This window comes from Callorhinchus milii, unplaced genomic scaffold, assembly GCF_018977255.1.
Source record: "Callorhinchus milii isolate IMCB2004 unplaced genomic scaffold, IMCB_Cmil_1.0 Scaffold17, whole genome shotgun sequence".
NCBI classification, from domain to species: Eukaryota; Metazoa; Chordata; class Chondrichthyes; order Chimaeriformes; family Callorhinchidae; genus Callorhinchus; species Callorhinchus milii.
Genome location: NW_024704758.1, coordinates 11,826,494 through 11,843,906, shown reverse-complemented (window position 1 = coordinate 11,843,906; position 17,413 = coordinate 11,826,494). Strand labels below are relative to the sequence as shown.

Below are 17,413 nucleotides of genomic sequence, written 5' to 3'. Positions count from 1 at the left end.
TAAAATCTTTAAAGTGAGTTGTTTTTTTTAAAGGAAATTCTGCTGCAAACGCACCTAGCAATTTAGAGAACTAGCAATTTACAATAAAGGAATTCTCGAAAGACAGAAAAGGGTTCATGTAAAAGTCATCAAATGTATATCATTGCGAGACACACCACTGTGCTGTGCTTGAAAGAGAAGGTAATTTTAGTTGTTGTTTAAATGTTGATATTTTGTAAACTTACTCTTTCAAAAAATGTATTTTAATTTTTTGGGGCCAGAGTTTCTTGCTCTGGGGCAAGAGCGGGGGAGTCAAACTAGTTGGATAACTCTTCCAAAGAGTCAGCACAGGCACGATGGGTCGAATGGCCTCCTTCCGTGCTGTAAGATTCTATGATTCTATGAAATGGGTCGTGATTCTTTTTTGCAGCACAAAATTTTCTGCATTTAAATAAGACACAAAATGTTTGTAATTTAACATGTGCATAATGTATTAGTTCCTGATTTGAATGCTCGTGTGAAGAATCACTCAAACTCATTTCAATTGCTGAAGTATTTTGAACAAGTATTGCAGGTGCAGAAGCACCATTATTCTGAAGTGACTACAGATTGCCTCGTTGGCACAAATGGAAATACTAGTGTATTTATTTATAATGATACAGGTCATAAGAATAATCCTTGGATTTGGTACAGCAAATCTAATGATGAGAACAACTCAAAGTGTTTCACAAATGTTCTGTACAGTGAATTGACTATATATTCATACGCCAAAACACAGCAGCCAATTTGCACACAGCAATATCCCACAAACAGCCTGTGATTGCTTGCGTGACCAGTTGGAGATTGTTGGCCAGTTGATCAAGCGCATTGAGATGTCCTCCCGACATGAAAGGCACTATATAAATATAAATTTTATTGTGTAACTCGCTTTCCTTTTCAAATAGTGCCATGGAATATAATGTCTCCGAACAGACATACAGACATTGGCTTAATGTGGAGTCCTGTAGCTCAATGGTTAGAGCACTCGCTTTGCAAGCAAGAGACCTGAGTTCAATTCCAGGCAGGGCGAGACCTTGGGCAAGTTTCCTTAGTCCACATGCCTAATAATAATCCCTCCAAAACCAAAAACAATAATAAGTTGGTCATTTTCAATCTACGACTGTTTGTGGGACATTGCTGTGCGCAATTGCTGCCGCGGTCGCCCACAAAAAATATACAGTCAATTCACTTTACAGTGTGTTCTGTGAAGCGCTTTGGGACGTCCTCCCGACGTGTAAAGCGCTATATCAAATGCAAGGGTTATTATTATTATTATAACACCTCATCTGAAAGATAGCGAGCAGCTACAGGAAGTGGGAGGGCGGGAGAAATGAAAATTCAGGGTCACGACCGACTCTGTGGTGAATTCTGGGGTGGTGGGGAGTTAGGGGGTTAACATTTACTTGGCTCACTGAAACACAGGACATTTCGAAATTTAAAACCCAGCCTAGAACATAGTCAGGTATAACTTTTCCCATTTTTCTCTTGTCATTACTTCGCACACATCCAATTCCCTTTTGAAATAAAGCCTTCTGAAACAACGCTCAAGTTAACCAATTCCCAAGAATTCTCATATACTGGTGTCGTGTGACTGAACCATTAACAACTGAAACCCTCAACTCTGGCAAAAATCACCAGAAAGTAAATGAAACCTCAAATTCTTGTTTTTTTGTTCAAGGTTTCATGCAATGCAAATGTGACATTTTACTGGAGCGTTTTAATTTGTGCGTTATGAAAAAGTATTAAATCAGAGGTTTGAAACCTAGCCACTGAAGCAGCTGCATCTCCCTGAAGGTTAAACTATATCTTATCAAACATGACAGAATCGTGGGCATACATTTAGTCAGGCACACATATTCTTGAAATAAACCACTTTTTTTTNAATATGAAAATGAATAGTCCACCTTGGTAGAATTGTTCCAGGACTGACTATACCCAAAGGAATTAAATAATCCTTTCATCCAAGCAAGTGTTTAATGAAAAATAGCAGTGTAAAAATGTGAATTGCACTTGAATAAATAGCACTGAAAAGCATTGTTTTCCAGGCATGAAAATATAGTGCCAGTGCAACTTTATCATTCGAGTAACTTGCCTGGTTGAATGGGTTTTGTCTCCCTCAAGCTAATAGCAGCTTACCTGTCCTGTCTGCCTTTCTGAGGAATTGCTGGAACAAAATTCTGGTTGTTGCTTCTTGTGACTCACACGCCCACCGCATATTATCCTGGCAATGGGAGCAGCAGTTTGCAGTGTGGAATAATGACTCCATCAAAATGCAAGAGATCAAATGGTGAAGCTTTGTAATTATTATACCGCTTGTCTTCTTTTTAACCATGAATGTAAAACTACTATATGTAACTATTTTAAAAAATATATTAAATGTGAAAATACATATATACAGTGTATATATTTCCACATTTAACACCACTATACATCATTATTATTCGTAACATAATCATCTCAACCCAGAAACAAAATTCAGATATACCCACCATAATGAGAGATCACTAAACCTCATCGATCTGGTACCCAGCCCTGCCTTCGATGTATATTAAAAACTATTTATAAGACTTCTCTTTTTAAAAAAAATCAATTTTATTGAGCGGATGTCTTCTAAATATTTTCAGCACTGCATTTGGAATTAGGGCTTCAAGCAATTATTTTTAATCACATCATGCGGTTCTTAGAGCTTCAGTGTCACTTGCATTTTCATTAGGAAAAGGCACATGATTTATTAAGTCACTGAAAGACTAGAGGTTAGTACTTAAAAACATTCATCTTGGTTTCCGTTTTAGTTCCTCTTGCTTCAGATACCTTGGTGTAATAGTGTCTCTAAGTAATAGAAAATAAACCAGGTGGCTCAGTTAACAAAACGTTCACCTCTGGAAGAGAAAATTCTGGATTCCCAGTCTCGGTTTGAATTTATAATCCAGACTGACACTCCAGTAACTGGTTTGCTGCTGCATTGATAAAGGGGCTGTCCTTCAGGTGAGACATTAAGCCAAAGACCCAGGCATCTGTTTCGATGGGTATTGAAGACCTTACAACACTATCCATCCTTTGAATGAGACGTTAAGTCGAGGTCCAGTCTGCCTGTTCAGATGGATGTTAAAGATCCCATGGCAATATTCAAAAAAAAAGGGAGTTTCTCCTGATGTTCTGGCCAACAATCACCAAAATAAAATTGGCCACTCACTCCATGGCTATTTGTGGGACACTGTTGCAACTGGCTGCCACTTTTCACCCCCAAAATACACAGACAATCCACTTTACAGTATATCCTGTGAAGCCCTTTGAGACAGCTCAAAACACGTTAAGGCACTTTACCAAATGCAAGGATCATTACTATTTTTACACAAAAAGAAGGGAGTTTCTCCAGTGTCCAGCCCAACAGTCCTCTAAAATAAAAAATGATTTCGCTTAATATCATTCATCATACCGTATCATAGATCATTCACTTCGTATTGTGGGAACTTACACTGTGCAAAACAGTCAATACACTTGACGGCAATTACCTGCAAAGTGCATTCTGATGTTTTAAACATTATAATAGTAATAATAATCCTTACAATTGATATAGTGCTTTTCACGTCTTCCAGATGTCTCAAAGCGCTTCACAGAATAGACTGCAAAGTGAATTGACTGTATATTTGTGGGCAAAATATATAGGTGAAATGTCAAATGCAAAGATGATAATTATCTCAACTTTTTTTCAGCAAATAATGTTCTCCTGCGTTGATGGACATCACTTTCTGTGCTCCTGCCATCTACCTACCTATAAAACAATAACTCTATTGCAAACCATTTTATCTCCAGAGAATTTAGAGAGGCCATCGACTGAACTGGTAGTGCTCAAAGGCTGGATCTTATCAAGAGGAATAAATCTTGTACATTTCATATTTGATGGTTTCGTCTCACACATTAGTCCAGGCAGCATAAAGCAATACTGCAGCTTTATAAAGGCCTGGCAGCTGTTGGTTTTATAGCTCTAACCTTTAAATGTGGAAACTGGTTTGATCACAGAACAGTAATTCCTGACAAATGATCCATTTCTGTCCGTTTTTCAATTTCATGGCAGCATAAATAATAGCATCTGGTAAGGTGGCATCATTTTTTAAATGAGCATTTTGTTGCTCGTGGCGCTCAGTTACAAGTTCTGCAAAGTTTTCCTGCAGGTTTCTCATATAAATGCAGGTCTCATCTGCTTCGCTGTTGTACGTGTGCATAAACCTTAACATTTTTTCAAAAAAAATTGGTTTGCTTAGCAACTGGTTCAAAGCAAATGATCGTGTTGCTGAAATGTTTGGAGCGAGGCAGCTTAATCACATTTTTTGGCAGAACGTGCGATACTATAAAGTCTATAAAAACACAAATACAAATATTTTGTCTTTCTACAAAACTCATTCTAATCTCTCATTTTCCCCACCACAAATAGGTCGCTTGATGTTAGTGTATCACTATGAAAGACAAACTTTGCTTTCTTCACATCATATCTTTCAGCTCCAGGACATCTCCCAGACTGGAAAGAAAGGAAGTACCCTTAATGAGGATCAGAAGAAGAATGATCACAACTTAATGGAATGTGATTCTCAAAATGTAAGATCAACACACTGGAATTTCGATTCCAGAATGGCACTACCGTTTAACTCCGAGTTATGTTTACAGATCATATTTTTTTTAATCATTCAGTGAAATAACAATAACGACAATAATGACGACTTGCATTTATAAAGTGAACTTCATGTAGGTGAACGTCGGAGTGGTTTACAAGGACAGGGTTGGGTCCTGAGCAAGGTAGAGGGGAAGGGGGAGAGGGAGGTTTTAAGGTAGGATTTAAAGAAAGAGAGAGAGGGGAGCTTGATGGAATGAGTTCCAGAAGTAATAAAGGAACAGAAATGCAATTTGCATTTTCCTAGGTTTTGTATGGCATAACTAGCCCAAGGGTGTATCTTGTGTGAACAGGATTGGAGATTAGCTGGTTATAATGATCAAGCATTAGTGTCAGATTTGTTTTACTATAAAAAGCCCAGCCAGTGTTTTCCTAAATTGGCATCAAATCCACAGGGTGAAAAATTAGACCTGTGTTGTGCTAATTATTCCCAGTGATATCACATCATCAAAACTCCAGCTCTGTCAGTATCTCATTTGGTGCCACCCTACCCCACCTCTTTCTACTGCAATTGAAGTTTTTATTGTTTCAATCCAGAGCTGGCTCCCAGGCCACCAGTTTGACTCAGTTCTAGACAGTGAAAATTGTTCAGGTTTGCTGCACGTAGAAATGATGAAACTTAACCGAAGGAGGTGTGAAAATGATAATTTATGATTAATTTTACTGAATGATGTGATCCAAATACACCTCTATAATAATAAAATAAATAATAATCCTTGCATTTGATATAGCGCCTTATCACATCTTCGAGACGTCTCAAAGCGCTTCACAGAATAAACTGTAAAGTGAATTAACTGTATACTTTGCGGGCGAAATGCGGCAGCCAATTGCACACAGCAGAGTCCCACAAACAGTCATAGATTGAGTGACCAATTTATTATAATATTTTTTTGAAAAAATTATTACCCTCAGAAAAGTGATCTGCCAATCGACTAACAACTGGGTTCCTACTTACTGCTAGGTAAACAGAGGTGTGTGGAGTAAGGAATCTTGCCCAACGTTTCGCCCTGCCAGGAACTGAACCCTGATCTCTCGCTTGCGAGGCGAGTGCTCTATTCACTGAGCTACAGGACTCCACAGCATTCCATTTGTACATGTTTACTGAAGAGAAATCATAAGCCTCAAAGTAATCAATTTAATATGATTATAACCCTGACATAACAGCCAGAATTAATGGTGTGTGAAAAAAACACTCCTTGTGCAGCACTTATTTTCACGTCCTTCAAATTGCAGTTAACCTAAAGAGACAAACTGATTATAAGGTGTTTGAATGCCTGGCGGTGTTGTAAGAATAAATGACAGTAAGCAAGCAGAGAGATTAAAATGGTGGCAGTGACAGATCAGGAATCAATCAGCATCCGTTGATAGTAATTGGAACTTCAGCTAAGATATGAGAGTTGTCACAGTAAGATTCTCTTTGCCTCCTGCCAGAGTAGCTATTTGCACTGTTGGTCCTTGACAGAGAGTGTCAGTGCATAATTTGAGGATGGATCTCAACTTGGGGAGGTAACACACTTGCCATTGGGGATAACCACTCAAGCTGTAGTCCACTGCTGGAACCTGTGGTTGAAGCAAATAGCATTACAGCTATTTAAGAAAACACAAAGGAGAAGGGAATAGAGGGAAATAGGAGAGATGGAGTCTCATGTGGCATCTCAGCACTAGCATGGACCAGTTGGTCTGAATGTTTTTTTGCAACTCCATGTGTAACATTCTTTGAGTCACTGCTGAAACCAGAGGGTCCCAGACACACCAAAAGCGATGTTTTTTATAAATATACTATGTCCCAAGGCTCTGGAACTCTCTTCTTCACTCCCTCATCTCGGTCCCTCCCTTCCCATTTTCAGGTCTCTGCTGAAGACCTTTCTTTTCGACTGCGCCCTTGGTCACCTTCCCCCCCCCCACTGGCTCAGTCCCGGGATCCGTTACTGTAAAGCACTCAGAGACGCCGTCCGGCGTGGAGGGCACTATATAAATCCAAGTTGTTGTTGTTGTTGGTTTCTGAGGTTGTGTTGGGACAAACATCTCGTGTTAACAGTAACTGGGCTGCTGTCAAAGGCGGTCATAGCTCAGCTATCTCACACAGAGCAGAGAGAGTGCTCTCTGGAGGTAGAACAGCAAAACTATGTTTTTCTCTCTTGTTTGGTTGCTGGGGAAACCGTAATGTAAATGGGGCAGTTACCATAGCAGTGGGAGTCCGAGGAAACCTGTGGAGCCACATCTTCAAGTGGTGGAGCAATGTGAAAGCAGGATTGATCTCAAAGAACTGATAGCGCTAGTCAACCTCCAGGATGCACGATAGTGTGATTGAAACAACAAAAACAACAAAGCTGTTGATGTTTTTGTTTGTTATTGAAGCTACAGATATTGAACCCATGTAACCAACCTGACATTGCAGTAATACTTGCGCCTCTTTCAAGCAAGCACATTTCATGTAATATTAGATTTAAATGACAGCAAGAACAATTAGACGGGAATGATTATCTAATGAACCGTACCCCAGTACTCACAAATGTACAGTGTGGCAAAAGGTTGACAAGCGAGTCTGCAAAGTACTTACAAGTTAGCACATTAAGTTGAATTGTTCCTCCTGGCTAGTTTCTAGCCATCAAATGTACACTGGCAGAAGTACTGATATTCACAATAAAAGCTCCAGCGTAATGGAGATCAGAATGACACGGGTTTTAAAAGGAGTTTAAAATCATTACACTAGTTGAAAAATCTTACTTTTTTAATTCAAGATTTACTATATGCAATAGAAAAAAGTTATTTTGCTCATCTTTTCACAAGATTTCATATGTTTTTATTGTGTTCGGGCTTCAGGTAATGGTCTCTGCATTTAAATTTCCCCATTGCTTGTACTATCACCAGCCTATCTAAAATGATAGAAATGGAGGGCTATTCTCTACCCTCAATTTCCTAACCTTCCCCAACCACCCCCTTCTCAGAAATGATCACTCAAGATCCAGTACACCTAAACCAAAGGTTATCCGGTGAGCCACAAAGCCTCACACACCATCAGCAATTTTTGCATTCCAGGTTAATTCGTATTGTTTGCTAGCAAATAAAGCTGCTTCTTAGAGCTCATTAGAATAGTGAAGCAAGGAGGTACAAGGGTGCTTCTAATTGTCTTTTAGGTTTCTCTTTCCAATGACTGGCTTAATGGAAATGAATGTTTCTTGAGCAGAATACAAATTGAATTATTAAGGCACCCATTTCCCAGCAGTTTAATTCAATATTGGTCTGAGAATTAAAATCAATTCAATGCAAGCTGTTAAAAAAACGTACACGAGAGTAGGGCAAAGGCTGTTGCTGAGTTCAGTATCAAAGCAATTGGCTGGGAAATGTGCAACACTTATGACTTAAGCAGATAATGTTATTCCTGATATAAAGAGTTTTTAATTCTTACAACTCTTTTGAGGGGAAATAAAAATCATTGTTATATAAATACGGTCTAATCTTTACTGAGCTGCGGAAGAAATACAACATAGTTTTGGTAAAACAATTAACAGCCACCACGTTTGGGTATTTAGAATGGTGTAAAACACTAGGTATAGTCCATTAAATACACTGCTACCCATATTTAGTGCATCGTATCCTGATTGTTAAACAGGATTATTGGATTACAATATTATTTAAGTCTCAATAGGTTGGAGATCAACCTTCATTTACATGTTTTCTGATTATCCTATTATTCCTCTCCAAAAAAAATTGCTTGTCCCAATTCAAAACAGATATTGACCTCACCTTAACTGCTGCAAAGTGAAGTGCATTGAATAATGGTGCATTGACTCGTGTCAGCTATGTTACAGTGACTGCACACAATAGCTCAGAACACCACTTTGCTTACTCCCAAGGGGAGCATTGGTGTACATTGGTTTTCTGAGATTCATAGGAAGCCATAGAACCCATTGTGTGTCAAGCCAGGAAATCATAATAATAGCACTAAATAATAATAATAACCATAATAATTCTTGCATCTGGCATAGTGCCTTTCAAATTGGGAGGCCATTTCAAACTTCATAGGATTTATTGAGGGGGAGGGGGCTGGGGTGGGGGGTGGGGGAGAAGAGAATCTCCCTCTAGCCTTAGCCACACGCCGCCCCACATATTTTAAAAGAAAAACGAGAGCCATTTTCATGGGGGAGCTTGGGAACCATTCGTGAGGGCACTCGTGAAATTGTCCCAATAGCCAGTCCGTCCCCGACTACAGGTTGAGTCATGAATTGCTCTGTTGGCCGAGTCTCTGTGGAGTCAACTCAGTTGAAGCCACCTTGAATTCAGCAGTTCTATACTGGAATTTTCACACTGTTGTTTTTTGCTGCTATTTGTTTCAGGATGTAGCAAATATCTCAGTATTGAATGCTTGGTTCTGTTTAGTTGGCATCAGTCCCGAATGCCTGCACCCATGGTTTAATTTCCTCCCAACATAATCTCAAAGAAAATCAGTTCTGTAAATTGCGCATTGCATAAAGTGCTCAGTCAGCATTCGACACCTTGACAATTAACCCTGGAGAACATATCTGAATTCTCAAGATGGTAAATTTCAGGATATATTAATGTGGAACTACAGCTAACTATAGAGGGACACCACTGCATGATGACCCAAGAGAACCGCAAAGAATGCCAACCACAACCCATTAAAACTTATGGTATTTTGATGACATTTCAAAACTACGGTGCTGATAAAAAAAAGCATAGCGTTTGGGGAGCTGGTAATAATTTTTGAATCCGGTAAAAAGGTCAGCATCGTATGTCTTGCAATAAAATCCTCAGCTCTGGCACATCAGCCATCTGAAATGAACTGATCGGTTGAGCAGCCTGACTGAGGCTTGGGAAATGAGTTTGACCATCAGTGAATGTTGAGATTAAACATGAGCCTTCCTTATTGCAAATCATTCAGCTGCTAAAGCTCACAGGTCAGCGAGAGAATGATGTTGCTCCAGCAACTCCAAGAATCACCTTTAAACAACAATATATCTCTGATCCACTAAGAGGTGACTAACTATAAATTACAGTATGAAAATGGTAAAAAAAAACGTAAACTTGCCACCACCACAGTAGCTTTCACATGAAGCTTTATGTCCACCATCAAGTTCTAAGGTACCATCACATTTATTGCCCTCATATCAAAATTATTCTGTTCCTACTCTGCTCAATCTACCCACAAAACAAACAAAATGTCAAAAGCAAAACACTACTAAAAACAAAATATGATTGAACGTATTATATTGTAGAATAACAGGTTGTAATGAGTTTAAGGCATTAATTTATTGCGCAATGAAGCCAGTGGCGCTCAGTTGAATTGCTGCCTCCTTACTGAATGCCAGCCACCTGAATCCTCCAAGTAAACAGAAACCTTACATTTGTTTATAGCTAAGAAATGTTGCCATATTGCTACGAAAGTTCTCAGTGGTTTGCTAGTCCTGGAATAACTTAGGGTACACTCCAATATAGACTCAAAATGGCTTTATTAACGCCAAGAAATTTAATATCATCAAACAGTGGCTATCCGATTATCCTGAAAATTGTTCATTAAACAATGAACACTGCTAATGAACACACCACTGCAACAAAGACACCTCCACACCATGTTGCCCAAGAATGAGCAAATCCTATCACACACATGCCTGGAGGATTGATGCTCCAGTCATTGCAGGGATTCATTGAGAGCTGAATAGCTTAACAGAATACTACAACTGAATTACTTTCTACAAAACAAAGAAAACTCCAAATATACCTACAGCACATGGTCACCTACAAAATACACAGTCACTACACTATGAAGCTTTTTGAGATGTCCGTCCACTGTGAAAGGTGCTATATCAAATGCAATGATCATTATGAATTATTGTTCTTATTATGTAAATGAATCTGTGACTTGCATTCCCCCCCCATTAGAAGATAAGCAAGAATATTTTTATAAATCAGATATAATTGTGCATTATTTTATTCATCCTTGCAAAGGTGCTGGTTCACACATCATAAGACATTTTTATTTATAGCACTGGTAATAAATCAGAATTGCCCTGCTGATATTAATCCTGAGAATTGTAAAAAACATTTTCAAACAACTTTACAATTGACTTCTTTAGCACATCAAAAATGGAGATTGCGACTTTTAAAATGGTGTAAATCAGAAACTTTGTGGAGGTCCCGCACCACATTCAGTGCAGAGGAAAACTTTTGCGCGCACACAATACCAGACAGTCAGTGTCAATCTCTAATTTCTTATAGCTCCTTCTCGAACGGAACAAGCTGAAGGATGTGAAAAGGGTTTGAAACCCAGGTCCATCATCAATAGGTTCCTAATGTTAGTTGAAGAGCCTAACCTCTCTGGGTAAACAGGAAGCACCTTCTGTAAACTGAATAAATTGTATGGTCACAAGAGCTGTTGGATTTTGAGAGCAGGACCAAACAGATTTAATTTTTGTCGCACATCTTGAATAAATCAAAGTTTCTCGTCCACAGATACCATACATTCCCCTCTATCCATTTGCTGTACATGTGACACTTTCTTGTATTCTTTACTCTATGCACTGGCGACCTTCTTCTGCCTGCACTGCCTGTAGTGTATTGACCACAGTTATGAATCTAACCTGCAGGCTGGCAAGATGTGTCCAAGAACTGAAGACAATAAGGCCCCACTAAGCAGCGATACAGTGGAACCAGGCTCTCCATTACAGGTACCATTTGTTGTAACTCACATAGGAAATAAAGGGCTAAACTAGCCTAGTCTTTAAAGGGCAACCAATCACCTCTATACAGGGATCAGAGTTGCTGGGGAGAGTAAATGACACCGAGAATGAAAAATGTCACTCATTAGCAAACAAATCAGCCAGCGCTTGTATATGCTTAACCATTATTGCTCAGTCACTGGGGAATTTCATTTGTTATTATGCCCAGAGATCAACTTAAGCAAAGTTACAACTGTCAAACGAAAGGTCGTGTGCTGTCATGGTTAGCTATCGTTTGTGTCCAATTGAATAATGGCCCTGCTGTAAGCGATTGCATGCAACACACTTGGGGTTTGAAGACAGCTCCACAGCACTGTATCGTTTCTGAGGGAGTTAGATTATGTAACTGCAACCTACGCTGATCTTCTAGTTAGTGGCTCTCAATACACCGTCACCAGTGGTTGTGAAGACAAGGCTACGCTGACTGTAACCTCACGCATTCAAGTCAAGTCTGCAGAGTGCTTTCACGCTGCAACCATGGCAATGACTATTCTCCCCCTCTTCCCCCCCACCCCCCCTTTAAATTTGGGATTGTACATATTAATCCAAGGAAGGGATCACACACAAAATGAAAAGCACAGATCTCTGTCTTCTTATTTACAATAACTTTCATTTATATAATGCCTTTCACTTAAGAGAACATCTCAAGCACCTTTGGGGCCCTAAGGTATATGGGAGAAAGAGGAGGGGGTGGGGGGGTATGAGAGTGATAACCAAAACATGGACAAAGCAACAACAAAATTACATTTGTATAGCGCCTTTCACATCATAAGGATGTCCCAAGGTGCTGGGCAGACAGAATTTCAGACACGAGCTGAGGGTCATGGTGGGGGAGAGGGGAGGGCAGGGGGGCAAGCAGGGAGAATGAAAGCATGGTCAAAGAGGAGGGTCTTGAGGTGGGTCTTGAAGGTGGCGAGTGAGGGGGCGAGATGGAGGGCCTGCGGGATGGAGTTCCAGAGGGTGGGTGCAGAGTGGCAGAAGGCCCGCCCGCCGATAGTGGGGCGAGCGAGGCGGGGGATGTGAAGCAAGCCGGAGCCCACTGAACGGATGGAGCGAACAGGGCGGTAGGGGGTTAGGAGTTTGAAGAGATAGGGGGGAGCACAACCATGAAGAGTCTTGATAATGAGAACCAGGATCTTGAACTGAATCCTCTGTGGGATGGGAAGCCAGTGGAGTTGGGCAAGGATGGGGGTGATAGGGTCACGGAGCCTAATGTGGGAGAGGACACGGGCTGCAGAGTTCTGGATGATCTGCTGCTTGTGGAAGGAGGAGTTGGAGAGGCCGATAAGCAATGAGTTTGCATAGTCGAGCCTCGATGTAATGAAGGCACTTGGTTTTAGAAGAGTTTTCATAGCAGAGATGGAGGGGGTGAAGTGGAGGAATTTAGGAAGGGAGTTCCAGAGAGCAGCAGCACATAGTGCATGAAAGCTCAACTCCCTGCCACTCTCCCTGCTTCGATCGGTCAGTGAAAGTTTACATTATCCAAACACCATGTGAAAAACTGTGAGAGAATGATTTGTGGTGTTTGAACATCAGGCTTCTATAATCAATGGAATTTAATTTTCAACTTAACTGGATTTAGCGACGTTATGAATTGAAGCTTTCAATTTCGGGCAGCAAACGTCTGTGGTGTGTGCCTTGATTAAACTTGGCCCAAAGCCTTCATCCTGGAAAACCTCTCTCCTCTGCAATGTTCGCGACAAGCAAGAGTTATTGCAAAATCCTAAATAGACTCTTTAGAATATTTCAAAATAGGTTTAGATAGCTTGCAGTGGCCTCTTTTGTGTTACAAAAAATGGTGGCGCAGGTTACATTTTTACCAATTTGCCATCATCCACATCGCCAGGTTAGTTTCTTTTCTTTTAAAAAACAGTAACGCTTTTTCACAGAGACTTAAATGCTGTGTGAAATCTGGAAATCATGCGTCAGCTTAGCTAAGTGAATAGCGTTCTCACATCTGAGTGAGAAGGTTGTTTTCAAGTCCAGCTCTACTCTGGGACTTGAACCCATAAGCAGACACTGCAGTAGAACTCTGGAGGAAAAATAATCATTGTTGAGGAGATTTTTAACCAAGGTTTACCTGTCCAGGTGGACATCGAAGCTAACTGTTTAAGAAAGAAAGGCAGTTTCTTGGCCACCAATTGGTCATTCGTCTCATGGATTTTTCGGACCTTGCAAATTGCTAGCACTTTTGTTTTTGCCGACAAAACCTATCAGTACTCTCGAGAGTAATTCCTTGGGAAGCACTTTGAGACATTTCAACATGATAAAGGGCAATACAGTGCAACACTTTCCTAGTACCTCAAAGGAGGATCAGCCGGTACTGAGTGAAAGTGTCAGGCAACTCAAGTTTCAAATAAAGTCCATTTCTCCTTCGTTAACCTTTTTGCTTTTCCAACGTTGAAATGACATCAAGCAATATAGGAAATAATTCAATCAACTGCAGGATTTGGCAATTATCTTCAAACCTCTTAACAGTAAAATGATTTTGTTTCAGCAAAATCATCAAAATAGTCGGAGGATGAAATACAATAAGACAGCTTAAACCACAAACTGCTGCTTAAAGGTTAACCAGTTAGAAAGGGGTAAACATTTATTTCTCAAATGTAACAATAGTTATTTGTTTGCACCAGTTAAATGTAATACTGTATGATACCTGAGCCCACTGCAGATAAATACATGCCTATAAACCAATGACGTGATAAAACAGAGGAATGCACGAGCCGTCGAAGCCAGTTTCCCAGGAAAACAACAATGGCTGGTGGGTTAGGTGGGTTGTGACAGCAGAGTAGTCGCCAACCCAACCGATAATTAAGAAATACATTTTATATGATTTGAATTGTGCGAGATTGTTTTCAAATTAGCGTGTCAGAACTGATAAAACTCAGCTGCATGAGAGCTAAATGAAACGTGTGGGTTAAAAAGGAATTAAAGGATTTAGCAGATTACTTGGGAGTGTATTCAACTAACTCTAATGACCCTTTATTCATAGGCTTAATTACTAGAATCAGGGGCTACTCGGTGTCTTATTAATATGATAATTTAATCAAACTGATTCATCCGATTATTCATAGGAGTGTTGACACGTCAGCTACTTGTGACATTTCTGAGAGATCTGTGGATAGTTTTCAGGTACGCTTGGGTCAGTGCCAAGTAATTGAGTCATAATTATATTCTAACAAATATTTTTAATACGTGCTAAATAACGCAACAGGCAGTAAACGGTTGATTCTTTTAGAATCAATTGAATTACGCTGTAAGAAATATAATAAACAACTTTCATGATCGCTCATCCTAATTACCATGGCGATGAGAGAAATTTCTCTGTGCTGCATTGGTTTCAGCAGCAGATGATGTACTCTCCTCATTTCTCTCAGCAATCTTTTGGCAGCTGCTACTACCACTGAATTCCATCTGCTATGTTCTCTTGTGCACACAGTCCATCCCTTTAGTCATATTCCTTTAGAACTTTTCCCCTCCACCCACTTATCCATGGAATATCAGGTGTGGAAAATGTTCATCCCCTTTAGTGTCAAGTATAGGCCTCTCACTTCTCTCCTATCACTGGTAGAATGTCCTTTTTTATAACCCAGTCCAATAGGTTTTCAGAACTAATTCAAGGACGTGTTCGCCCACAAATATACAGTCAATTCACTTTACAGTGTGTTCTGTGAAGCGCTTTGGGACATCCTCCCGACGTGAAAAGCGCTATATCAAATGCAAGGATTATTTATTTATTATTTTGATGGCTGCAAAGGATGCCTTTTTCCCACCCATTTTTAGTGGTACTCATACAGAACAAAGGATGCAATAGCACAACTGTTTCTAAAGTAAAGTATCACATATTTCCTTTACTCTATTTATATGGATGTAGATCAAAGTCTTTTTTTTATCACTGTTAGATGGGTGTAAAAAATTGGAAAGATTTAGCTTTGGAATGAAACATACTGTTACATGGAACATCTCACTGCAAAATGATCCAGAGTCTAGAGTTGGGGTTAAAACATAGGTAATTAAGCCATATAAATTTAATCAGAAAAAAGCCAGAACAAGTAAATACGGATACACCTTTGGGAATAGAATAGCAACAATTTAATTCTTGTACATTAAACCGCAAAAGGGCAGGACGAGAAATAATTAGTAAAGAGGTTCTTTCCTGAAGAGAATGTGAAATCTGAGAACAATAAATTAAGAATTGGGAGTTGAGTATTAAAAATGCATTTTTATTGACTCAGCATTTGAAACACAACATTCATCTACTGCATGAGAATACCAGAATATAGGCCAATGATACAGGACAGTTGGGCTCTTGTGTTTATGCATGTTGTGCAATTTTGAGAAGAGAGACTTTACGTGATTTACAGGTGGCACCTTTCAAAGATAAAAAAAAGTTGGCAGATTTGTTGAAACTTTAGAAAGGAAACAAACCAAATAACCAAACCATGTTCATCTCTGCCCTCAAAACATCATGTATCTCTTGTGCTGCATTTCAATACATTTTGACACAGTCCGTGTCATGTTTGCAAGCAACAACAACAACAACATGCATATATTGGTGGATCGGTTTCCAGGAGTAATAATTGCTTAAAAAAAATAACAATTTGGTCACTCAATCCATGACTGTTTGTGAGATACTGCTGTGCACAATTGACTGCTGCGTTTCGCCCACAAAATATACAGTCACTTCACTTTACTGTATATTCTGTGAAACGCTTTGAGACGTCTTGAAGACGTGATAAGGTGCTATATCAAATGCAAGGATTATTATTATTATATAGCATTCGTCATGCGGGGCAGCTTAAACGAACAAATGAAAGAGTGCTGACCAGGACGTCTTAAGAGTTAAAAGATTTCAGATGCTCCTTGTTTTTTTGTATCCCCCCGTAGATGAAAACCTATAATTCTTCAAGATATACAAGTGGATTAAGAACATCAGAAGAAAATGGGAAAATTGAGGGGATGTGATGATTATTGCTCTATGTGGAAGAGGAATAAATCCTTCACGATGGAAGCATTCCAGTAACACGCTGAAATAATTTGAGTTGAAATCATTCCCCTTTGCTGATCACATCAGCGGTTTTAGTTCAAAGGTCAGAACCTTTGTGTTCCCTGCAGGAGAGTACATGCTTCATATACAAACAAGTTAGTCTTTTTGAAAGAAAAACAGTAGGAAGTTAGGAAGCTTTTTAGGAAGCTAGTCTTTAGAATTAATGACCACAGTGCAACAAGGGTCCAATGAATTTTCTTCACACTCAATGTTACTATCCATTTCCTGAACAGATATGAGAGGAGTTTGGCATGTGTTCAACACAGAAGGCAGCTGCAATTTTGTTGATCTCTGGTTGACGAAAGAAGTAAGTCAAATATCGAAGAAGCACTTCATCGGGTTAACAAAATCAAGAGTAATGTTGCAACAGTTAGTTTGATGCTGAATGGTTCTGCAGCAAGGAGCCAAGAACAAACATTAATAAAAATAATATGCCCCATTTAATTAATGTTTCCAACTGAAGTGGATTACAAAAGATCATCCAAAGTAGATATTACCTTAAAGCAATAATGAATGTTGAGAGTTAATTTATACCACATAAAGTTACCATCACAAGCTCACAAAAGACACTGCCTATTTGCCAAGACTCTTAGCTCATTTTGCTGTTATTGCTGTACAGTATATTCCAAAATAGACCAATGGCTTTGCTCTCTGTTTTATCTAGGTCAAGTGTCAACAGTTTTTAACCTTCTCATACAAATTTGTAGAACTAAACATTTTATTTTACAAGCGACCCAGTTGTATTTGTCGTGAATCTTGAATGTTTGTTATTCTGTGAATTATCTCCCAACTTTGTCTTGTGTGAAATATTTGCCATGTTGTATGTTAAGCACGTGAAAAAAACTCCAGCTTCTCAGTCACTATCTTCTGCTTTCTAGCCATGGTCTCATTTGGGGGGGAAAAAATCTCCCATCGAAACAAATGGAGAATTATTGAGAGATAAAC

At 39.4% G+C, this 17,413-nt stretch overlaps 1 protein-coding gene across 1 annotated transcript in view; it reads left to right on the top strand.

Annotated features, from left to right (window-relative positions):
* Positions 1-17,201, top strand: part of luzp2 (leucine zipper protein 2) — a 67,548-nt gene extending 50,347 nt beyond the window's left edge. The window contains exons 11-13 of the mRNA XM_007887861.2: positions 4,516-4,611; positions 11,290-11,370; positions 16,309-17,201. Coding sequence (XP_007886052.1) covers positions 4,516-4,611; positions 11,290-11,370; positions 16,309-16,386 — 255 coding nt within the window. The 3' untranslated portion in view covers positions 16,387-17,201. The remainder of the gene's footprint in view (positions 1-4,515; positions 4,612-11,289; positions 11,371-16,308) is intronic.
* The last annotated feature ends 212 nt before the right edge of the window (positions 17,202-17,413 follow it).